The 25,250-nt window shown below is 38.0% G+C and overlaps 1 protein-coding gene across 1 annotated transcript in view; it reads left to right on the forward strand.

The window, feature by feature from the left end:
* NPEPPS (aminopeptidase puromycin sensitive) overlaps positions 1 to 25,250 on the forward strand; it is an 85,684-nt gene that overhangs the window by 41,147 nt on the left and 19,287 nt on the right. The window contains exons 4-15 of the mRNA XM_047756922.1: positions 1,530 to 1,651; positions 5,162 to 5,269; positions 6,559 to 6,759; positions 7,182 to 7,278; positions 7,382 to 7,415; positions 8,268 to 8,382; positions 11,322 to 11,486; positions 12,306 to 12,410; positions 13,089 to 13,149; positions 16,223 to 16,332; positions 20,527 to 20,590; positions 22,891 to 23,030. Of these exons, the coding sequence (XP_047612878.1) occupies positions 1,530 to 1,651; positions 5,162 to 5,269; positions 6,559 to 6,759; positions 7,182 to 7,278; positions 7,382 to 7,415; positions 8,268 to 8,382; positions 11,322 to 11,486; positions 12,306 to 12,410; positions 13,089 to 13,149; positions 16,223 to 16,332; positions 20,527 to 20,590; positions 22,891 to 23,030 (1,322 nt within the window). The remainder of the gene's footprint in view (positions 1 to 1,529; positions 1,652 to 5,161; positions 5,270 to 6,558; positions 6,760 to 7,181; positions 7,279 to 7,381; positions 7,416 to 8,267; positions 8,383 to 11,321; positions 11,487 to 12,305; positions 12,411 to 13,088; positions 13,150 to 16,222; positions 16,333 to 20,526; positions 20,591 to 22,890; positions 23,031 to 25,250) is intronic.

Below are 25,250 nucleotides of genomic sequence, written 5' to 3' on the forward strand. Positions count from 1 at the left end.
TGTCATTGCTCTACGGCATTCCAAAATGACAGTTTCAAGCATTAGGATATAAAAGTTTTAATGTGATTGGCTAAGTACTTTACAGTCACACTGTATCTCTGATTTGTTGGATCCCCAGCTCTAGATTCTTTTATAAATGGGCGCTTTAAAAGGATCAGTTACAAAGTCAGCATTTTCCTGGGTATTTTTGTGACTGGGTCTGTAAAATGTAGAATGAGATTATTGATAATCTTTTTTTTTATGAAAGAAAGAATGTTGATGCTCAAAGAACACAAGTTTGAGCTGCATGGGTCCACTTATACTCAGATATTTTTCAGTAGTAAATACAAGTACCACACACTTCAAGATTGGTAGCATCTGTAGGTGTGGAGGGGCCATGGCTATGGAGGGCCCAGTGTAGGTTATAGGTAGGTTAACCCCCGCATTGTTCAAAGGTCAACTGTATATATACTCATAAAAATTCATAAATTGTTTTTGCTCTTAAATAGCAATGGAATAGCATTCATGTTGCATTTTTACTTGCATTTAATATTGATTAAATGTATTTCTTAAATATTATCAGATTTCAAATGATTGAGATGTCTATAAACATTGTTTTATGCCCTTTTGCTAATCAAACCATTGGTCTTCTATATAGTTCCTTACATAAGTATGGAATCAGTATTTTTGTTTGTTTGTTTGTTTTGTCTTCTTGCCATTTCTTGGGCTGCTCCCATGGCATATGGAGGTTCCCAGGCTACGAGTCCAACTGGAGCTGTAGCCGCCAGCCTACACCACAGCCACAGCCACAGCCACGCGGGATCCGAGCCGTGTCTGCAACCTACACCACAGCTCAGGGTGACACTGTATCCTTAACCCACTGAGCGAGGCCAGGGATCGAACCTGCAACCTGATGGTTCCCAGTCGGATTGTTAACCCCTGAGTCATGATGAGAACTCCTGGAATCAGTGTTCTGTTTGGATTGTACGTCTGTTTCTTAATGATAGAATAGTTGGCATGAAAGAATGAAGTCATCCAAAAGAATCAATTTACATGGCATAATTGGCAGAAAGCATGAATTTTGGATTAAGCAGACCTAAGATTTTAATCTCATTCTTGCTGGTTAACTAATTGTGTGACTTTGGGCAAGTTATTTAACTTCTTAGGCTCAATTTCTGAAAAAGTGGACATACTACCTACCCAACTAAGTAGTTTTAAAGCACTAGTGCACAATAGCTTTTCATACATTTAATAATGTTCATTTCTTTTCTTGCTTTTATCTTCATGTTTTGATAATTTGAGACCTAGTAAAATTAAAGAACTTTCTAAGCAGTCACCATAAACATGACTTTAAGGCTTGCTTTAGGATTAGTCTGCCATTTACTTAAGTAAATACTATATTTTCTCCATTGCCAAGAGGAGTATTTGAGAAAGGAAGGGATGATTTGAACGTTGTCAATAGCCAGCTAAATTAGTGTCTGAAGGGCATACTTTTGGTAACTTATACTTAACATTTCCATAAAAGTGTTTTCATTTATCTTCAATTACAGGTACAGGAACCTTAAAGATAGATTTTGTTGGAGAGCTGAATGATAAAATGAAAGGATTCTATAGAAGTAAATATACTACCCCTTCTGGGGAGGTGCGCTATGCTGCTGTCACACAGTTTGAGGTACGATACTCTTTAAAATATTATCTTAGGAGTTCTCTTGTGGCGTAGCAGGTTAAGGATTTGGTGTTGTCACTGCAATAGCTTGGGTTGCTTTTGTGGTGTGGGTTTGACCCCTGGCCTGGGAACTTCCACATGCCGTATGTGCAGCCAAAAAGGAAAAAAAATATATCTTAAATGACATTCTGACAAAGGTCTGTTATTTGTATGATTATCTGGGGCTAGGTTCCTTTGACCGTAGTTATTTAAATGATTTTGGAATTATCTCTGTTTTACAGGGGAAAGAATTAAGGGTTGTGGGCTGGGGAATGATTTTATTTGTAACCTCATCGCTATTAATTTAGTAGGAAAAGCCAAGGGAGGATAATTTAAACTAAGAAAGGTACAAAATATAAAAGCAATCCAGGTATTGAAATTTTATTGTGTGTGTGTGAGTATGATTTCACTGCTTATCTCTAGCTGTTTTGAGTACTTCTTCATCCTGGAATTATTGGCTGGAGTGTGTCTTCAAATGATTTTTTTTTTTTTTTAAGGAAAGTGTATATGGGTGACATACTTCTTGAGTCTTTGAATATCTGAAAATCTTTCATTTGCCTCTATACATGACCAGTTTTACTGAGCATATAAGAGATCTATTGGGGGAAAAAAGAAGAAAGAGCAGCCCCTGACATCCAAAAGTTGTCTTAACACTCAAAGGTAGTCCATGTTATTTCCTATTGGACATAGACATTATTATAGAATACCAGCCTCAGACTAGGTTACTCTGAGACCGTGATAAAGTGAGATTAAAACAAGGGCTCTTCATAATTTCATTCAAGCACAGACAAAAACAAGGTCATTTTGTTAATCACAGAAAACAAACAACTCCCTCTCTTGGTTAAAATGAGTGACTGCTCCTTCTTTACCAATTGCAGTTTTAGTCTCACTGTAGTCTGCCTTCTCTATAGATATAGATAAGATTTACAGAGATACCCACTTGTTAAATTGCCTCCACTTTCTGACAGCACCCCAACTTAGAGTGAATCCTTTCTTCCTTAAATTCTCCCCCAAATCATTCAGCCAAATTGCAATCACATAGTAGGTTCTCTCTTAAACTCTTAGTGAAATTACCCCACGGTTTCTTTTGGTGTGAGTTTTCACTTGCTAGAATGAGTAATAAATCCAGCCTGTTTAATGATGAGTGGTACAGTTGACTTAGACAATTTTTCTCTTTCAAAGGTGCATAAATATTTTTCCAAAATGTTAAACATTTAATTTTTTTTAAGGAGGAGGCATCAGACTAGAACTTTTAATTTATTAGTAATTGACTTATAGTTGCTTTACTGACTCACTTATACACATGTATACATTCTTTGTTATATTTCCATTATAGTTTATCCCAGGATAGTTCTGTGTGCTCTGTTAGACTAGAATATTTCTTCTCCCTTTGTAAGGTAACACATTTTTAAAATTTTTGCTTTATTTTCTTGTTAGCTGCTTGTTACATTATTTCTTTGTACCTAAGAGATAAAATTTTTTACCAGGTGGTCACTTTTCATTTAGTAATTGGTGAACACTATTGATATTGAGATTTAGTTTTTTCTTTAGTGTAGCAACATTTTCTTCTATTTATTTATTTATTTTTTTGTCTTTTTTTTGTCTCTTTTGCCATTTCCTGGGCCGCTCCCGCAGCATATGGAGGTTCCCAGGCTAGGGGTCTAATCGGAGCGGTAGCTGCCGGCCTTTGCCAGAGACACAGCAACATGGGATCCGAGCCTCGTCTGCGACCTACACCACAGCTCACGGCAACACTGGATCCTCAACCCACTGAGCAAGGCCAGGGATTGAACCCACAACCTCATGGTTCCTAGTCGGATTCTTTAACCACTGAGCCACGACGGGAACTCCATTTTCTTCTATTACAACTTCATCATAGTTTCTTTTATTTTCTTTTTTTTTTTTTGTCTTTTTGCCATTTCTAGGGCCGCTCCTGCGGCATATGGAGGTTCCCAGGCTAGGGGTCCAATCGGAGTTGTAGCCACCAAGCCTACGCCAGAGCCACAGCAACGTGGGATCCGAGCCGCGTCTGCAACCTACACCATAGCTCACGGCAACGCCAGATCCTTTAACCCACTGAGCGAGGCCAGGGACCGAACCCGCAACCTCATGGTTCTTAGTCGGATTCGTTAACCACTGCGCCACGATGGGAACTCCCATAGTTTCTTTTCTGATCTCTTTTTTTCAGGAACATCATTTAGCAACAGATTTACTTCTAATGACTATCCTTTAAATGTACCTTTGATTGCTTTTATCACTTTGTCCTTCAGATATTTTAGAAACCTAAATTTTTTTTCCTCTCTAGCTTTATTGAGATATAATCGACAAATAAAATTGTAAGATGTTTAAAGTGTACAGCATGACTTAATAACTCCCAGGGGTTAATGAACACATTGATCACCTCACATACTTACCTTTTTGTGTGTGTATGAAAACATTTAAGTTCTGCAATTAGCATATTTCAGTTATACAAGATAGAAACTTAAGATTATTATGTGTCTTTCATTTAATTTCCTCTAGTATAAATTCATTCATTTATTACTGCTGCTGTTCGTAATTTAAATTTTTCTATGCTCCCATTTTTTTCCTTATACTCTGCTTACTTTTCCAAATGTCTTTGTCCTTTAATAGAATTCATAATTTGTTTGAGAGTGCAGTCAGCTATCTAACATTTTTCCCTTGGAGAAATTTTTTTTTCAGAAGGAAAAAAAATTTTTTTTCTACCTCTGCATGTTTTGTTACTTCTTTTTAAGATACAGAATCTTATCAATGGTTCTATTTCTGTTTTATTGAAGATTCTTTTATAATTGATATTCTACTGCACCATTAAATTTTATTTTGCTTTAGCAAGTTTGCTCTTTTTTTGTTTTTAAAGAAAGATTGAAGTCTCTTTAAATAAAGTAGGTCAGGTGATGACAGTTTTATGTGTTGTATATAGAAATGCCATTAGATAAATAGCCTGTTTGGAACTGATAAGAGCATATGTCTTTATTCCTAGTGCTACCATTTCAGGTAAAGAACAAAGGACATTGAAGATTCTGAAAATATTTTCTTTTTTTTTTTTTTGAGATAAAAGCCAGTGAGGCAATAAGTCATATTTTCCCAGTTGTGAATCTTTACAGTAGTATACTATTGACCTTCCTGTGCTGTGTGTTGTGTTAATATTATAGATGAAGCCATTTGCGTTGTTTGAAATCTTGAAGTGTTTTATTAAAAAATATAATTGTCAGTTACTCTAATACTATAAATTGGTATGCTGTATAGCAGACCTAGTTCCTGGATAATGCTGATGTGGCAGTGATGGTAAGCCTTGTGTTTTCTTTGTAGTCAGTGCTTAGCTTGTTGCCTGGCCCTGAGTATAAAATAAATATTTGAAGAAGTGAATGAATGAATGATAGAAGGAAATGGCTGTTCCTTCTTGAAATAGTCTGGTAGGTTAATTCAATGATATTTTATATTTCCTATTCTTTTCTTAAGGCTACTGATGCCCGGAGAGCTTTTCCTTGCTGGGATGAGCCTGCCATCAAAGCAACTTTTGATATCTCATTGGTTGTTCCTAAAGACAGAGTAGCTTTATCAAACATGGTATGTATGTGTTTATGAGTAATTTATATTTTGGGTAAGCATTTAGCATACTTAGTTTGCTGATTAGTTGGTACAACATGAAACCACCCAGCATAATGCTTAACACATAATTAGAATACAAATGTTAGTTTTCTTTATTTCTGGTAAGCCCTCTTTTTTTTTTTTAAAGCCCTCTTTTTCTTTATTGCTTTATTTGAGGGAGTTTCCCTCCTCCTGGAAGAAATTCCTTACAAGTGAAATTAACAAGATCACCTGCTTTAATTTGGAAAACTAAATAAGCAATGAGTTTAATAAATATTATCTGTAAGAAAAAATCTAATATTCTTATTAAATGCCAAAAGACATAGCCACATAATGAAGTATATTTAGCTTTTTTGCTGATTGTATTCTTGGAATATGCTCCCTTCATGATGTCGTTAATCCTCATTCATAATAGAGTAAGCATTCACTACTTGAAGTGTAGTATCTAAGCCTGCCTTCCAGACACAGAGTAGCCTATAGCCTATAATATGAGTCTAGGGAACTTAGAAATGCCTGCTGTACCTGGAAATAACGGACTTTTGTCTCCTTTATTAGTGGCGAGAATGCCATAGATTCTCTTCTCAAATAGTCTATTCTCAAAATATTCTTAGAGAGGAAGCTAATATAGTAAACTGAAGTGTTCATTTACAATTTAGTGTGGATGAAATTATCAGATCAGTTCTTGAATAAGTCTTACTTGGAAGAAAGAATAGTGAGAACTTGAGGAAATTGAGAGCCTGAACAGGAAAGAGAGGGAGAATACTGAAGGGAAATTAGGGACTTCAAAGGTAAAGTGGAGATTTTGTCACAAATTTGCTTAGAGCCAGTCTTAGTACCGAGAATGCTCTAAAAGTCTAGAAATCTGTACCCTTTGAGATGTCTCCTTCCACAATTACATTTTATTTTCATTAATATTTGTTGTCTTCTATCCTTAGTTCACTTGAAAAGTATTGCAGTCTTAGAACATCCCAGAACCTGGCATGTTTATAGGTGTTCAAGAAAAGTTGCTGTGTTTTTCTTACAAATCCTTGGTGGTTTTAATAATTTAGGCTTCGACTTCTCAGTATGAATGCTTTATCAGATCTCTTTCCTTCTAAATAGGAAAGATCTTGACAGCATAAAAGCACTGGATGGATTAGGATAGAGAAGTAAGCAGTGCCGGAAAGAGGGAACAAAAGGCAACAATGCCTACAGTTTTTGGCTAGTGTTTGCTCAAAGGTATATAATGTGAATCTGTTTAAATTTTCTTTCTTTCTTTTTGTTTAAAGAATGTAATTGATCGGAAACCATACCCTGATGATGAAAATGTAGTGGAAGTGAAGTTTGCCCGCACACCTGTCATGTCTACGTATCTGGTGGCATTTGTTGTGGGTGAATATGACTTTGTAGAAACAAGGTCAAAAGATGGTGTGTGTGTCCGTGTTTACACCCCTGTTGGCAAAGCAGAGCAAGGAAAATTTGCGTTAGAGGTAAATGTACTTGAAGAGGATTGTTCCAACAGTCCATAACTCCAGGTTGGGGAATTTACATTTCTGATCAATTATTAGTGCAATTACTTATAATTTAATCTGAAATTTGTTGTGCTACTTTTGTTTTTAATAGAATCTTGGATATAGCAACTTTGGTGTTGTATTAACATTTTACAAGATAATGATTAAGAGAATATTAGAATGGAATTTATCCAGAGAGTAGGTGGGAAAATATGTAATTAAAGTTTTCATACTGAGTTATAAATGGATTAAAGGGCCGAGGCCGTCTTTGGAGGTGGGGGTCCCCAGGGTTGGTTTCTAGTAACTTAAGATATTTGGCTTGCAACAGGACTCCTTTGTGGATTTCTATATGAATGACAGTAAGATATTTATCACATGGTTCTTTTGTTTATACTTTATAGGTTGCTGCTAAAACTCTGCCTTTTTATAAGGATTACTTCAATGTTCCTTATCCCCTACCTAAAATTGATCTCATTGCTATTGCAGACTTTGCAGCTGGTAAAGTAAATTTCGTTTTATTGATGAATTGTAATAAGTTTGAATTTTATTATTTTGAAGACGTGTATAAATATCAATACATGTTTATATTTATTTTATGAAGGTGCCATGGAGAACTGGGGCCTTGTTACTTATAGGTACGTTAATGATGCGTTACCCTGCCTTATCTTTTAAATCACTGATTTTGTGAGAGCTTCACTCCTAAATACAGTTGAGTGGCTTCTGCCTTATGATCTGCCATAAATTTTTCCTACCTCCCCCTACTTCCGTGAACATTTCAAGAATGCAGATGAACACCGTCTGGTGCTACTCTCTGAGAGTGTAAGATTTTAAAGTGAGCATCTGGCATTAGTAACATTTGTAGATGTATTTTTGGCTGAGTTTCTCATTTCAATGCCTTCTCTTCCTCCTAGTAATTACATAGTTATATATCCAGCTTGAGGAACTTTCCCTGACTTAATAGCCAAGTTTTTACATGTCTGTCACCACAGTGCAAACATGTGGGTTGTATAATTTTGAGAGCAGTGACTGTAAACAAGATTTTGCCTTCTACTTTCAGTTGCCTTCTTTGGTGAGCTAAGTTTTAGACAGCCTGCTCAGCCTTCTTTTGGGGACTGTGGAATGCATCTTCCCCCCACTTGCCACTCCTCTGCTTTTAATGGAAGGACTGTCTTCTCTGTCTGTCTAGCACAACAGTCCCTAATCCTTTAGACAAAGTTTTTCTAAAATTTCAGGCAGCTGTCCTATAAACAAACTGATAATTAAACTCGTGTCAATCTTTGATTTTCTGTTGTATAAATTCTATTAAATTGGTCTTTAATCTTCCCAGAACTTTTTCTATCCTGTGTACTCTGAAGAAATGTTTTCTTGGTATCTCTAAAGCCTGACATGACCATCTTAACCTACTGTTTAAATCTCCCTCCCCCACTTATGCATGCCAGCTTTTCTTACAATGCTTTTATTTAAAAAAAATTTTTTTTTAAACACAGGGAGACTGCATTGCTTATTGATCCAAAAAACTCCTGTTCTTCATCACGCCAGTGGGTTGCTCTGGTTGTAGGACATGAACTCGCCCATCAATGGTTTGGAAATCTTGTTACTATGGTATTTAATATTTTTAAGTGCTCAAATATATTTATTTTTCCTGCTGCACCTTATCTGCTACAGAGTACTTCAGGTTTGGCTGGAACATTGGGTCAAAAAAGTAGTGTTTTGATAGAAAAACTTTAAGAAGTCCTCTTTGAAAAGTGTGTGTCAGAATATCTAGGTTGATCAGAGCATATAGAAAATCTTTATTCAACAGAAAATACTTCCTAAACTGTTCTTAATACTTAAGCCAGCAAATGGCGGAAGTCATGATACTAATTTGGGTGAATGGAAGAGATTGCACTTAAGTAGAGATTCCATGCAGTGAGATTCCAGGCTAATTTTAGTTTCTTGTGTTATATATATTACGTAGTTCACTAGCTGTGAAGTGACCTGGTAAATAACAAACTATCTTTGATTAGGTTTAAATGTTTTGGGGGGTCATTTTCTTCATTGTCTAAAATGTTAAGTTGGCATTTGATTGAAATAAAGGAAGGAAAAACTACAGAATAGCTGTGAAGTATATTAAACTTCCAACTGTCCTATTGAAGGCCTTGTTTATTATGTTTGCAGTGAATGATCTCTGTTCTGTAGTCTTGACCTTTCCCTTTTACTCTAAATAAGTACTATCTATAGCAGCCAACTATGTCAGAGCTTGGGAGCAGAGCATTTAATAAGTGGACTAGAAGTGCCTCTGCAAAGAAAGAAGTAGAGATTATGGAGCCAGCCAAATTCCCTGATGGCATTTTAGGCTGCCAAAGAGCAGAGCCCAGGTTGGACGTTGGTTGAGTCCATATGTCACAGGAATAAGTAAGAAAGTAAAACATTAGCAAAACTATTACATGTCAGAGTTTCTAAGGCAAGTCAGCCCTTGAAAGGAAATTCTTTCCTTTTTGCTTTATAGGTTTAAAATTTTAGTGTTAAAAATTTTTTTGAAATATAATGTTACATGAGATTAGGTATACTAGCACCTGTATTAAGATATGTCAGAAATGTTCTTTTCTCCACCAAATGATTTTGTCACCACCAAATGATTTTTTTTTCTCAGTATCTTTTGTTTTTATTTTTTTAAATTAATCTGTGGTGTTTCCTTTCTTTCTTTTTTTTTCTTTCTTTTTTTTTTTACAGCCACACCTGCAGCATATGGAAGTTCCCAGGGCAAGGGATCAGATTGGAGCTGCACAACATCGGATCCAAGTATCATCTGAGACCTAGTCAGTACCTCGTGGCAAAAATGGATCCTTAACCCACTGAGCCACAGTGGGAACGCCTATGGTGTTTTGTTTGTCTTTAAAGAGAAGATTCTTTTAATTTTTTTATTTATTTACTTTTTTTTTTTGGCTGCACCCATGGCATGTGGAAGTTCCTGGCCAGGGATTGAACTTGCACCCCAGCAGTGACCTGAACTGCTGCAGTGACAGGGCCAAACCCTTAATCCACTGTGCCACAAGGGAATTCCTTTTATGCTCAGTGTTGAGCAGACTTTATCTTTTATGATTTTATTTTTAAATTACCAGCAATAAATTTTAGTAGGGGAAGTGTGTACATTCTCTAACTTCTAGTTATTAAATGTCAGTTGTTTCATTAACTGAAATTTAGGGTCTTATAGATAGGTAGAAAATAACTACCACCAGCTTATCCTAGTTATTCTAGTAGAGGCTGTTAATTAAATAAATGCACAAAGCATGTAGACAGATAGCCATTTTTCACTTAGTATTAAAACTATTTGATCTTTTCAGAATTTTAAAATGCCCTTTTTTCCCTAACCAGTGCATTAATCCTTTTTTTTTTTTTTTTTTTTTTAAAGGATTGCAGCTACAGCATATGGAAGTTACCTGGCTAGGGGTCGAATTGGAGCTATAGCTACAGGCCTACAACCACAGCCACAGCAACACTGGATTGTTCACCCATGGCGTAGGACCAGGGCTCAAACCCGCATCCTCAAGGATACTAGTTGGATTCATTTCTGCTTAGCCACAACAGGAACTCCATTGCTTTTTTACCATTCATTAGTTCTTTAGTTTCTGTCTTGGATTCATGGAGTATTGCTTTCTTTTCATAAGTAATTTAATCAACTTTAATGAAAATTAGATTGAAAACTTTCTAAAAAATTGATTTTAAATGTTTAAACACCATCCATCACTGAACAACTTACTGTCATGACATTTTTGCTAAATTCACATAGTCCTTATATAAGCAATACTGCTTTTCTGTATATCTAGAAAATTTAACTTGTCAGTCAGCAATGATTTTTCCCAGTCATTATAGAAATAGTTTCCAGGAGTTCCCTTCGTGGTGCAGTGGTTAACGAATCCGACTAGGAACCATGAGGTTGTGGGTTCGTTCCCTGGCCTTGCTCAGTGGGTTAAGGATCCGGTGTTGCTGTGAGCTGTGGTGTAGGTTGCAGACTCGGCTCGGATCCTGTGTTGCTGTGGCTCTGGCGTAGGCCAGTGGCTACAGCTCCGATTCAATCCCTAGCCTGGGAACCTCCATATGCCGCAGGAGCGGCCCAAGAAATGGCAAAAAGACAAAAGAAAAAAAAAAAAAGAAAGAAAAGAAAAGAAATAGTTTCCAGTTTTCCTTGTTTGGTTCTGGTAGTTTTCTGGGCTTTTGTTTGTTTTTAAGACAGATCTTTATTGAACTGAATTTTATATGACAGTATAGGCTCTTGCCTACATTTATCCACTCTTTTCCCTTTTTCCATTAATTAGGGGGTTTTTCATCCCCTGTCCTTTTCTATCCCCCATCGTTTTCTATCTTTAGTACTAAAAATTACTTAGCAGTGGTGATAATGCTGGTGTCACCAGTTGGCCTTTCTTGGCATTTCTTTTGTTCATATATGTTATTTACTAAATATTTTGAATTGAATTTTAGTTCATTAAGAGTTGTGAGTTTTTAAGATTAGTGACAGGGCAAGCACTTTGTTTTGTTTACATATTTCCATCTTTTGTTTTTAGGAATGGTGGACTCATCTTTGGTTAAACGAAGGCTTCGCATCGTGGATTGAGTATCTTTGTGTAGATCACTGCTTCCCAGAGTATGATATCTGGACTCAGTTTGTTTCTGCTGATTATACCCGTGCCCAGGAGCTTGATGCCTTAGATAACAGCCATCCTATTGAAGTGAGACATACTTTTCAGTCATTGGCCTTTGCTCTTATTGTCAGTGAAATAAGTAATTCTTTATAGAGATATTTAAAACTTTGAAAAGAAAATTGCATGAGTGATATCATTTGCTCTATATAGTTTATATTTCCATTCTTGAAAATCTAGCAAGACTAAGTTCCAATTGTTTCTTTTTAAACGTATATGATATTTATAAAATCAAGTGCTCTGTACCTATAAGCATTCACCAAATAGATTTTTATTGGCTAGTATGGGAGAACCATACCTGTTGGGCAATATTATGATTCTGTTGTTTCAAAGAAAATCCTGAACATACTCTTTTATTGTTTTCGTTGTTTGGTGTTATATATATTTTTTAAATTTTTTGACTTAGCTTATCCTTAATTTAGCTAGCTTATATGTGTAGATTTTGCCTGCAAAGAACTAAACTCATAGTCTATTTTGACATATTTAACCAAGGTCCTATATAACTGTAAGCCATTACAGTTAGTGCAAGAAGTCAAATGTTTTTCATCTCTCTCTTCCTTATCCTCACCTCCCTACCCCTAAACTATCCATAGTGATTTGCCTCCCAGCAAAGCAGGGCTGAGACTGGAACCCAGGCCCTACGAGATGATAGGGATCATGTTATATATTCTGTTTTATTAATATTAGTTGTTACACCCTTTTAAATAGTCATCACTATACAATTATGAGTCACCTAAAGGCAAAAAGTATCTTATGAGTTAGAAGGGTTTTCCTAGAAAGCTTTTTATGTAATTCAGTGTTCCAGGCTGTCTGCTTCCTGTCATAACCCTGAATCACACTGTCTGCCAGGTTAGTGTGGGCCATCCTTCTGAAGTTGATGAGATATTTGACGCTATATCATATAGCAAAGGTGCATCTGTCATCCGAATGCTACATGACTACATTGGGGATAAGGTAAAAAGCAATTTAAAAAATCTTCTGTTCTTTTATGGTGAAACCATAGAATTTTGCATGAAAAAAATTGATTTTGTTTAGATTAGGTTCTTAATTTTTTCTAGAATCTAGAAGGATATTACTCTGGCTTGCCTTTATTTTATGTTGACTGTTGTGATCTCTTAGGTGAGTGATGTTGCAGATACATTTTGGGGGTTGGTGGAAGTCTGGTATAAAAATTAAAAGCAAAAGTAGAAGGCAAAGTAGGCATTCTCAAAAGGCAGTGGAGAAGTTCCCGTCGTGGCTCAGTGGTTAATGAATCTGACTAGGAACCATGAAGTTGTGGGTTTGATCCCTGGCCTTGCTCAGTGGGTTAAGGATCCAGCGTTGCAGCTGTGGTGTAGGTTGCAGACACGGCTTGGATCTGGCATTGCTGTGGCTGTGGCTGTGGCATAGGCCGGCAGCTACAGCTCCTATTAGACCCCTAGCCTGCGAATCTCCCTATACCGCGGGTTCGGCCATAGAAAAGACCAAAAAAAAAAGAAAAAGAAAAAAAGTCAAAAGTCAGTAGATATTAGAGGGCTATATGTTTTAGAAAATCTGACAAATAATTTGAGTAGTTTTTGAGTACTAATAATGTAAATATATTCTAATTCTGGGTTCTGACTCTCCTGGATTTTAAAAATTGTGTTTTCTCAGGACTTTAAGAAAGGAATGAACATGTATTTAACCAAGTTCCAACAGAAGAATGCTGCCACAGGTAATCTTTAATAGCTTGAGATAGAAATGGAGAGAAAATGTTGGCACTCCATCGAGAGTGTGGCACTTTACTCTTTTCTAAATACCTAATTTTCCATGTGATGGATAGGAAATAAAGTTGACTTGTTTAAAGACGTGTTACATTATGGATCAACATGAATCAGGACTCATTATCCTTTTGGTTATCCTCTAGTAGTTTGCTTTCCATAGCTCAATGTTTTGCCACTGTAAAGCATCTAAAGAGTTCTGTTTACTTTATCAGAGCTTGTTCTTTTTTGGTGATTTGTTGGTTTTATAGGCCACTGGCTATTAAGATAGCAGCAGATTAACCATTCATAGGAGTGAACTTGTGGAACTACAGATTTTCAATTAAGTAAATTCTTAAGGTCTTATGATGGTCCATAACTTTTTTTTTTTTTTGTCTTTTTGCCTTTTCTAGGGCCACTTCCGCGGCATATGGAGGTTCCCAGGCTAGGGGTCCAATGGGAGCTGTAGCCACCGGCCTACACCAGAGCCACAGCAACGTGGGATCTGAGCCGCATCTGCAACCTACACCACAGCTCACAGCAACACCGGATCCTCAACCCACTGAGCAAGGGCAGGGACCGAACCCACAACCTCATGGTTCCTAGTCAGATTTGTTAACCGCTGAGCCACGACAGGAACTCCAGTGGTCCATAATTTATTGGCTGTCAGAGACAAAAGGAAGAATAAAGGTGTAAAGTTAATTGAATATGAAAATGAGTTATTTATTTATTTATGTATGTCTTTTTAGGGCCACACCCACAGCATATGGAAGTTCCCAGGCTAGGGGTCGTATCAGAGCAATAGCTGCTGGGGAGTTCCCATCATGGTGCAGCGGAAATGAATCCAAGTAGGAACCGAGCAATAGCTGCTGGCCTACACCATGGTCACAGCAATGCCAGATCCAAGCTGTGTCTGTGACTTACACCACAGCTCATAGCAATGCTGGATCCTTAACCCACTGAGCGAGGCCAGGGATTGAACCTGCACCCTCAAGGATACTAGTCAGGTTCATTACTGCTGAGCCACAAAGGGAACTGAAACTGAGTTCTTTAGTAAACAAAAGTAGTTTAAAAAACAAGATTTGTGGGAGTTCTCTGATGGCCTAGCGGGTTGAGGCTCCTGCGTTCTCACCACTGTGGCTCTGGTTGCTGCTATGCGGCGTAGGTTCAATCCCTGGCCCAGGAATTCCCACATACTGCCTGTGTGGCAAAAAAGAAAAAAAAAATACAAAAAAAAAAAAAACGAGAGAATCTGAAATAAACATTGCAACTCTCATTAAAAAAACAACAACAAGATTTGTGTCCTCATGTCACTAGTGTCTAATAGAATAACAAAAGTTCTCAGAGGCCTAGCTATAGGGCTGTTCTGAGGTTTGTGACCTGTGACATTTTCTAGGGAGTTCCCATTGTGGCTCAGCTGGTTAAGACCTGACTAGTATCCAGGAGGATATGGGTTTGATCCCTGGCCTTGATCAGTGGGTTAAGGATCCATCATTGCCGCATGCTGCGGTGTGGGTTCCAGATGCGGCTTGGATCTAGTATTGCTATGGCCATGGTGTAGGCCGGCAGTTGCAGCTCTGATTCGACCCCTTCCCTGGGGACTTCCGTATGCCACAGATGCAGCCCTAAAAAGGAAAAAAAGAATTTAAAAAAATGCAATATCTAGGAGTTCCTGCTGTGGTGCAGTGGGTTAATGATCGGGCTTGTCTCTGTTGAGGCACTGGTTTGATTCCCTGCCTGGCACAGTGGGTTAAGAATCTGGTGTTGCTGCAACTGTGGCTCGGATTCCATTCCTGGCCTGGGAACTTCCATATGCTGAGGGTGTGGCCCTCCTCATTCCTCAAAAATTTCTAATTCAGTAGGTTTAGTGTGAGACCCAAGAGTGCACAAGCTCCCCATGAAACTAGGAGCTGTGGTTCAGGTGCCATACCTTTGCCTACCAAAGCATAGCTGGTACATGATATTCCATCTAACTTTTTTGGGTTTGTTTTTGTTACTTATGAAAGACAATGGGCAGTTCAAATACATTTCAGTTACCATCCATGGTTTTTATCCTCTTAAAATAGTTCTAGCGCTCTCTGTCTACTCTCTGCCGCTCCTTAATTCATGACTTCATGATCTTTCTGTTGGAATTCTGCAGTTGCCTACCAACTGACTGCTTGCCTTGTCCCACTCTCTTCATTTTCATCTCTCACTCTGAGGCTAGCTTGCTAGGGTTATCATTCTAAAGTGAATATCTAATTGCATCACCCTACTAATTAAAAACACTTGAGATGTCATAGTCCCTTCATGATAAAATCTATACAACCCTGCCTGCTTTTTTAGCTTCAACACCTGTTACTCCCACACATGTGCCTCTATTTTCAGCTTTTTGAACATACTGCTGTTACTGATATTTTCTGTCTTTTTTAGACTTTCCTCTTTGTACATAGACCATATATTCTTTTTACCTGGAATGCCCTTTTTCCCCCAAATGAACAGCTCTTCAAGATGCAGACGAAAAGTCACCTCTTGTGAAGCCTTTATTCTTTGGACTTTTCTTTAAGTGCTTTTCCTCTGTTCATGCCCACAGTACAGCATATACCACATTGTATTGTTGTTTTTCTTATTCTTCAACCAAGTTGTTTGGCCATATGGGTTTTACTTCAACCTCGTTAGCATTTGAGTATTTTTTAAACTCTGTTGAATGAGTATAATGGTTTTAAGTTTGTGAATGATTGTGTTTAGTAGTGATCTTGAATGTTTCCATTTGTTTCTGTTGCTTCTTGTTTGAACTCATTTGTCTTTTGTTTATTATAATTTGTAATTTTTTAAGTAAATTGGAACAATTAAGAACATCATAGAATATAAGACCAATTTTTGTAATAGGGTTCATTCAATGGGGAGGCAGAGGGATGTTAATTTGGTCCACTGATTGTTTCCTAAACCTGAAAGAACCACGGAATTGGTCAGTAATGCAATGTCAAGAGTTGTATAGAATTTCTGGTTTGTTTAGGAAAATAAAAATGTAAACATGTTAGATCTTCGTTGTTTGTATTTATCTTCTAGAGGATCTCTGGGAATGTTTAGAAAATGCTAGTGGTAAACCTATAGCAGCTGTGATGAATACCTGGACCAAACAAATGGGATTTCCTCTCATTTATGTGGAAGCGGAACAGGTAAACTTACAAAAAGTCTTTCAATTTGTCTGATACTGTATTTAAATGAAATTTAGTCAGTGCCAACAAATTTGCTTTTTAGTACTTTTAAATATTGTAGGTAAGATTTAAACCAGCCCTTTATACTCTTTTCTCAGTGACTTATTATCTCTATACCAAATAGTTTTTCCCCCCACACCGTTATACGTGTTTATGGTAGGAAACAAAATATTGTCTGCCCTTACTGTCCCCAAGGAAAACACTGTAAACTTCTTAATATAATCCTAAAACCCCCAAATGAGGTTTATTCTGAGAGTGTAAAGTTAGTTTAATTAAAAAAAATAATCAATATAATGACTCGTAATCACTGCATGAACAGGATAAAGTTTGAAGAACCACGTAATCACCTCAATAGACACAAAAAACAAGAAGTATTTGGTAAAATTTACCACGAATTTTTAATATTCGTTTTTTTTTTCTTTCTTTCTTTTTTGGCCACCCCTTGGCATATGGAGTTCCCAGGCCAGGGATCAGATGCGAGGGTGCAGTTGCAATGCAAGGGATTCTTAACCCACTTTGCCAGGCATGGAATCAAATCTGTATCCCAGCACTACAGAGTCACCACCATTCCCATTGCATCACAGCGGGAGCTCCTATATTCTTGTTTTTTTTTGGTCTTTTTTTTTTTGTCTTTTTGCCTTTTCTAGGGCCGCTCCTGCGGCATATGGAGGTTCCCAGGCTAGGGGTCTAATTGGAGCTGTAGCCGCCGGCCTACGCCACACCCACAGCAACTTGGGATCCGAGCCACGTCTGCAACCTACACCACAGCTCACAGCAACACCGGATCCTTAACCCACTGAGCAAGGCCAGGGATCGAACCCACAACCTCATGGTTCCTAGTCAGATTTGTTAACCACTGAGCCACAACAGGAACTCCTCCTATATTATTCTTTAAAATTAGCTTTTATTGTTGGTTGGACAGTAGTGTGATTTTGATTAGAATTTTAGTTGAACTGTTACCTGAATTTAGAGAGGTGTATTTCAAACTGAGTTATCCTTCAACAGGACTGAGAATTACACTTCAACCTATAATGCATACCAGAAAGTTTATCTTAACTTAGTTTTATCATATGAATTATGAAATTATCCTCCTAAATTTCTTTGCCATGGTTTTGTAAGCTGCATAGAGAATTAATTACTGTTCATTTTTAGGGAGGAGGATTCATAGCTCTTTTTTTGGGTATGTGTTTGTTTTTGTGTTTCTTTATTGTCCATAAAGCTAATATTTTACAGATATTTCTCAATGTGGCAATCTAAGTTAGTAAATTTGCTTTTCTGTACTTTAAAAGATCTAGGTGGTATTTAAACTAGCCCTTGTACTCTCAAAGTGCACCCACATTTACGCAGTATGTTATAGTGCTTTCAGAGCCACATCTTAACATTAAATATAATTGTATTTTATAATAAAGTATACACATTGGAGGACCTGTCAGAATGGCTGCAAGCATTTGAAAAGGCAGTCTATTTAGTTCCTGTTGTGGTTCAGTGGGTTAAAAACCCGACGTTGTCTCTGTGAGAATGTTGGTTCTGATTCCTGGCCTCACTCAGTGGGCTAAGGATCTGGCATTGCCCCAAGCTGCAGAGTAGGTCACAGATGTGGCTGAGATCTGGTGTTGCTGTGGCTGTGGTGTAGGCCTGCAGCTGCAGCTCCAATCTGACACCTAGCCCTGGAACTTCCATATGTTGCAGGTGTGGCTGTAAGAAGAAGAGGCAATTTAGGGAACACAATTAATCATATTTGGTGGAAAAGGATATCTAAAATTTTACTGACCTACCATTTTGACCATTCTGTTTCTTTCTAGTCTTCTTTCTCCACTTTGGACTAATCTGCTATAGGAGATGACTGATCAAACTTGACATTGACACTCTTTATAGACTGGCAAGTGGTTTTCATCTTACCTGACTATTCCAAGAATAACATACAAAGATGATTGTTGCTTTCACTTCTGGGGATTTCTATCCCTCAAAAACTATCAGTACCTCAAAACTGTTAAACTATTTAATGATTACACATAAAGCAACTATTAGGTCATAATTTTTTCAAATAAAGCATACTTTTAAGAGCATAATAGTTTATCAGAAGAGAGGACACTACTACGCCACTTCCTGCCAGTGTTATTGAGACTCAAACTTTCCATCAAGTGACTTTTAGGGTCTTTTTTGTCTTTTGTCTATTTAGGGACATACTCACCACATATGGAGATTCCCAGGCTAGGGGTCGAATCAGAGCTGTAGCCGCCGGCCTACACCACACCCACAGCAACTTGGGATCTGAGCCACGTCTGTGACCTATACCACAGCTCACAGCAACACCGGATCCATAACTCACTGAGTGAGGCCAGGGATTGAACCCGCGTCCTCATGGATGCTAGTCGGGTTCATTAACCACCGAGCAACATCAGGAACTCCTTAGGTCTTTTTTTGCTTTGTTTTCTGTCTACAAGCATAGCCAAACTTGTCTTCCAATTTACATTACAATAAAAGTCCTGTCTGACTCAATTCTTTACAAATAAGAGACTTGCAGCATTGTATCTTAATTATGATCTCTTTCTTTCTTTATGTTCCCTGAATTTAGATATTTTTGCTTTATTTCTGAGTCAATTTAAAAGTTACCTTGGAGTTCCTATTGTGGTGCAGTAGAGACAAATCCAACTAGTATCCATGAGGATGCAGGTTTCATCCCTGGCCTCACTCAGTGGGTAGGGGATCTGGCATTGCTGTGAGCTGTGGTATAGGTTGCAGCTATGGCTCAGATCCTGTGTTGCTGTGGCTGTGTCATAGGCCAATTCAACGCCTAGCCTGGGAACTTTCATATGTCACAAGTGCTGCCCTAAAAAGCAAAAAAATAAAAAAATAAAAGTTACCTAATAACTTTTTCAAGGAAATCTATGTGATGCGTAACTAATCAGTGATGTAGTACTTAAGTTCATTAGTAGTTTCTTTATGGCATCAACGTGGCCATTGTGTCCTCGCTCACATTTTTTAGTTTTTCAACTCCGTCTCTCGTAGTTAGTTCATCCGTAAAGGTTGTTGGCCCAATTTTACATTTGTTTTAGGTGGTCTTAATTATATTATTTAAAATGTTCTAGGGTGTAGTAACAAATAACACCTAAAACAAATGATTGCATATTGTTGAAGTTTTTTGTTTGTTTGTTTGTTTGTTTAGGGCTGTACCCATTGCATATGGAGGTTCCCAGGCTAGGGGTCTAATGGGAGCTAAGCCACAGCCACAGCAATACCAGATCTGAGCCGCATCTGCAACCTACACCACAGCTCACAGCTATGCAGGATCCTTAATCCTCTGGGCGAGGCCAGGGATCGAACCCACAACCTCATGGTTCCCAGTCGGATTCATTTCCGCTGCACCATGACAGGAACTCCTGTTGAAGTTTTTTTTTTTTTTTTAAGTATTCACTTACCTTTGTGTCTTCTGACTTTTTAGTTTTTGCACTCCCTGCCAACCTCCAGCTCTTTTTGTATCTCATTGCAAAGCTCATCCTTTGAAACAAATGCGTGCTGCATTCATGTTTGTCAGTCATTCTAAAAAATGACTTCGAATTCTGAATATTAAGTCCACATGCTAATTTAATGTCGCCGCTTTTTGGAAGTACAAAAGACTGAAAACATAACCTTCCTCCATAAAGGTTAAAATAACTATGTTGCCCTTTTTTTTTTTTTTCTTTATTTTTGGCTGCCCTGAGGCGTATGGAACTCCGGAACCAGGGATCAGATCCAAGCCACAGTCATGACTTAAGCTGCTGCTGCAGCAATGCCATTTCTTTAACCCACTGTGCTGGGCCAGGGCTCAAACCCTAGATACCGCCCATCCCATTGGGCCACAGTGGTAGCTCCATATTTCCTTTTGAAAACTTTAATACTTTAAATTTATTATCTGGGCATCTGTCTCTTCTCACGGTATTACAGAACCTGGCCTTTTATTTAGAGTTTTGTCATTTTGCGGCCTTAATGAGAAATAGTGATTTTTCTCCCATTCTGTACTATCATCATCTTTATCACCATTGCATTTTGTGAATTCACGAGCCATTTGGCTGTGCTGGTTTCACCTCTTCTTTGTTAAAGAAATGTTGTCCCCTCCAGAAAAAAAAAGGCTTGATGGTACTATCACCTTTGTTTTGTTTTGCTTCACTTCTTTAGGTAGAAGATGACAGATTACTAAGGTTGTCTCAGAGGAAGTTCTGTGCCAGTGGACCATATGTTGGTAAGCAAGTGACTCTTGTAAGTGGGAGCCGATCAATGAATTTGGATACCATACCAGTAGTGTTCCAGCTATAAAGGATAATTATCTATTTAAAACTATTTTTAATAGAATTAAATAAAACAAGGAAATGGTAATAAAATAAAAATGAAATCTGGGCTATCATAAAGGAGATTCATAGAGTATTTTTAGTATTGTCATAGTCTTAGATTTTTGAGATTCCAGATTTCTGTGTGTTATTGGAGGCTATAGTGAATGATTATTTAGATTTATTATGTACCAGTCATTGTGCTAAGCACTATAACTGACCCTTATGTTACACTCTCAGCAACCCCAAGAGGTAGGTAGTATTATTTCCATTTTACAAATGGGGGAGCTGAGGCATAGCTAGGTTAGATCATCTTTGTAATAAGTTTTGTTTTGTTTTTTGCTTTTTAGGGCTGCACTTGTGCCATATGGAAGTTCCCAGGCTAGGGGTCGAATTGGAGCTACATCTTCGGGCCTATACCACAGCCACAGCAACTCAGGATCTGAGGCACATCTGCGACCTACACCGCAGCTCACAGCAAGGCGAGAGTCCCAACCCTCTGAGCGAGGCCAGGGATCGAACCCTCATCCTCATAGATACTAGTTGGACTGATTTCCACTGCACCACAACAGAAGCTCCCTATTGTAAGTTATAGAGGAGTTCCCATCATGGCTCAGCAGTTAACAAACCCAACTAGTAGCATCCATGAGGATTTGGGTTTGGCCCCTGGGTTGCCGTGAGCTGTCGTGTAGGTTGCGGGCACGGCTCATAGCCAGCAGCTGTGCTCCAATTGGACCCCTAGCCTGGGAACTTCCATATGCCGTGGGTGAGACCCAAAAAAAAATAAAGTAAGTTATAGAGCAGGAATTCCAACAAAATAGTTGGATTATATAAGTTTATACACTTAACTACCACTCAACTTTGCTTTTTCAAATATTTCTACATGACATTATGCTCTTTTATCTGGGGAATTAAAGATTGATTTGGAAAATCAAAAGTAAAGTGTTTTTCTGCTCCTGTCTCACTTCCTTTAAAATAGTAGTTCTCCAGACTTGTTGCTGAGGAGGAGGAGGAGGGAGTGGGATGGATGGGGATTTGGAACTAGTAAATGCAAACTAATTACATTTAGCATGGATAAGCAGTGAGGTCCTACTGTACAGCACAGGGAACTATATCCAGTCACTTGTGATAGAACACTATAGAAGATAATATGAGAAAAAGGATGTATATATATGTGTGTGTAACTGGGTCACTTTGCTGTACAACAGAAATTGAACATTGTAAATCAACTACAGTATTAAAAAAAGTCGTTCTCAGCAAGGGTAGAGGTTTATCAGAGTCACCATGCCTTTTTATGTTCTAGCCAGCAAATTATGATGCACTCCACTAGGGTTAAGAGGGGTGGCCTTCCACCCTTAGCCTTAGTATTGCGAATTACTCTTTTAATAAGTATGTCTGATAAGTCAGATGACAGGCTTATTATCTAAATAAATAGTGTCACTTTTGCTGTTTTCTGTATATACCTGCATCTGCATTGTAGGACGGACAGGATTTGCAGGTTTTCTAATACTCAGTGACCAATAATCAGTATTAAAACCTGAAATATCCCAGTGTCAAAAGGAAATTTTCATTTGTGGTTTAGCTTGATAGCATAAAGCTGTATAACTTAATAAGATAGTTCCGTTAATATGCTGGGCAATGACTCTTTGGTTTGACATCGTAATGCAAAATCTGTTTTGCTGTCTGATACCAAAGAGAGTATATTTGCCTTACAAAAGCTTTGGCTTTTAGATAGGACTCCTCATTGATGGGTCCCAGCAGTTCCTGAGGTGTATCCTATCGCAGAAATCAAATCAACCTTTCAGAGCCTTGGCAGTGTATATACCTGTTAAGTACTGTACCATAGAATTTGTTTTTAAGTGCTATGTGAGAGCATTAACCAACTTGAAATTTCATTTAACAGTAAAATCATTGTCTCTCTTGCTCTGAAAAGTGAAAAACAACAATTAAATTGAAATCATTGTAATTGTGATCCTACAAGTAAATACAATGTTTTCTTTTTTATGGGTTTATTGTGATTTTTGTTAGTAAATTCTCTCTTCCTGATTTCAAGTTTTCTGGAGGAGTTCATGTGCATTGAAAATGAGCCATTTGGCTTAACAGTTAGTCTCAAGCCTATGCATGGGACACCAGTCCTCTCTCTCTACCTTACCTCTCATTTCCTCCAGTGAGAAATTATTTTTCAAGTTTTCTGTTTATTCTTCTCTTGCTTAAGGAGAAGACTGTCCCCAGTGGATGGTTCCTATTACAATTTCTACTAGTGAAGATCCCAACCAAGCCAAACTTAAAATTCTGATGGACAAGCCAGAGATGAATGTGGTTTTAAAAGATGTCAAACCAGACCAGTGGGTGAAGGTGAGTCCAGAAATAGCATGGCCATTTTGTCTTAACTAAACGGATTTCTTTCATTTCTTTTATGCATTTTATGTCTGGCTTCAGTTTGGACTAGGGCTTGCAAAGAAAAGGAAAATTTCTAAACTTTCTTGTATAAAACTTTGGGCCAATTTTCAAATAGTATTTTCTAGATAATTTCTTTTTTTTTCTTTTTAGGGCGGTACTCATGGCATCTGGAGGTTCCCAGACTAGGGGTCGAACAGGAGCTACAGCTGCCAGCCTATGCCACAGCCACAGCAACACAGGATCCGAGCCACATCTGTGACCTACACTATAGCTCATGGCAACACGGGATCCTTAACCCACTGAGCGAGGCTGGGGAAACCTCATGGTTGCTAGTCGGGTTTGCACTGAGACACAACAGGAACTCCTAGATAATTGCTTTTATGTTAGGTAAGGGAGTGGTTGATAAGCAGTTACAAAAGGATAGGATTAAACAGGAAAAAAAAATAGTAGTGCATGTGTGAAGTCACATTAACCAAAACATTTGTAGTCTTGAAACTTCAAACTGCCCTGTCATTGTAATGACATGTTAACTTCAGTGTGTTATCATTGTGTGTGTACAACTGTAATCAAGTGAGATGAGACATAATAATCAGTTTGTGTCGCTGAAATGTGAAATTCCTTTTAGCTGGTGTTTTAAAGCCATTTCACAAAATTAACAGTCGGTAAATATTATTTTTCGTTATTCTGTACTCGACCTTTCATAATGAAAAGTATCTACTACAAACTTTTCTCCCAAATTTTAGGTTCCTAGTAGGAATTACACATTGCCTTAGACTTATGTGTTTGCAGAGTTACTTCTCCCTGTTTTAATTTCTTAAATATGTTTTTAAAATATACTCATAGAATACTATATTACCATTTGTAATTAAAACCTGGAGCATATTTAGCAGTGTGAAATTTTTCTTATAATTAAGTAAATAAAGATGTTATTCCTACAGTAAAAGAAAAAGGGAATCAACACAATTTGTGTTAGATATGTGAAGTGATTTTAATGGTAAAATATTTATATCTTATACTGCCATTTTATCATTAAAATATTTTATATATAAACATTATCAAAAAATATTTTTGGGGAGTACCCCTTGTGGTGCAGCAGAAACGAATCCAAATAGCATCCATGAGGATGTGGGTTTGATCCCTGGCCCTGCTCAGTGGGTTAAAGATCCAGTGTTGCTGTGAGCTGTGATGTAGGTTGCAGATGTGGCTCCAATCTGGCATTGCTGTGGCTGTGGTGTAGGCTGGCAGCTATAGCTCTCATTCAACCCCTAGCCTGGGTACCTCCATATGCCGCAGGTGCAGCCCCCCACAAAAAAAAAAACGAAGGAAGAAAAAAAATTTTTTTTCTTGGCCATTTCTAGGGCCGCTCCCACGGCATGTGGAGGTTTCCAGGCTAGGGGTCTAATCGGAGCTGTAGCCGCCAGCCTACACCACAGCCACAGCAACTCGGGATCGACCGCCAGATCCTTAACCCACTGAGCAAGGCCAGGGATCGAACCCACAACCTCATGGTTCCTAGTCGGATTTGTTAACCACTGAGCTACGATGGGAACTCCAGAAAAAAAAATAATAATAATAATAATAAAAAATTTTTTTGACCATTAGTAAATAGCCTGTAGGAAATAATGATAGTCAGTGATTAGCTCACCCCAAAAATCATATGAAATTGCCTTAGAAGTCCATGTAATTCTTTAAAATCTGGGACCTGACAGTCGTTATTCTATTGAGGCTCTTGGCTCAACAGATCAATGTTTGTAAAGGTTTAGTCTCCTTCAGAGGTTTTATTGTCCAAGTGTTTTTATTGTTTTTGTTTTTATTTTTATCACCACACCCATGGCATGTGGAAGTTCTGGGCCAGGAGTTGAATCTGTGCCACAGTAGCAACCTGAGCCGCTGCAGTGATAACACTGAATTCTTAACCTGCTGTGCCACAAAGGAACTCCCCAAGTGTTTTTTTGTTTGTTTGTTTTTTGTCTTTTTAGGGCTGCACTCATGGCATATGGAAGTTCCCAGGCTAGGGGTCAGATTGGAGCTACAGTTCCTGGCCTACACCACAGCCACAGCAATGCCAGATCCTTAACTGAACAAGGCCAGGGATTGAACCCATACCCTCATGGATACTAATCAGGTTCTTAACCCTCTGATCCACAAGGGCAACTTGCCAAGCGTTTTTTGTTT

Source organism: Phacochoerus africanus, chromosome 14 (assembly GCF_016906955.1).
Source record: "Phacochoerus africanus isolate WHEZ1 chromosome 14, ROS_Pafr_v1, whole genome shotgun sequence".
Taxonomy (NCBI): domain Eukaryota; kingdom Metazoa; phylum Chordata; class Mammalia; order Artiodactyla; family Suidae; genus Phacochoerus; species Phacochoerus africanus.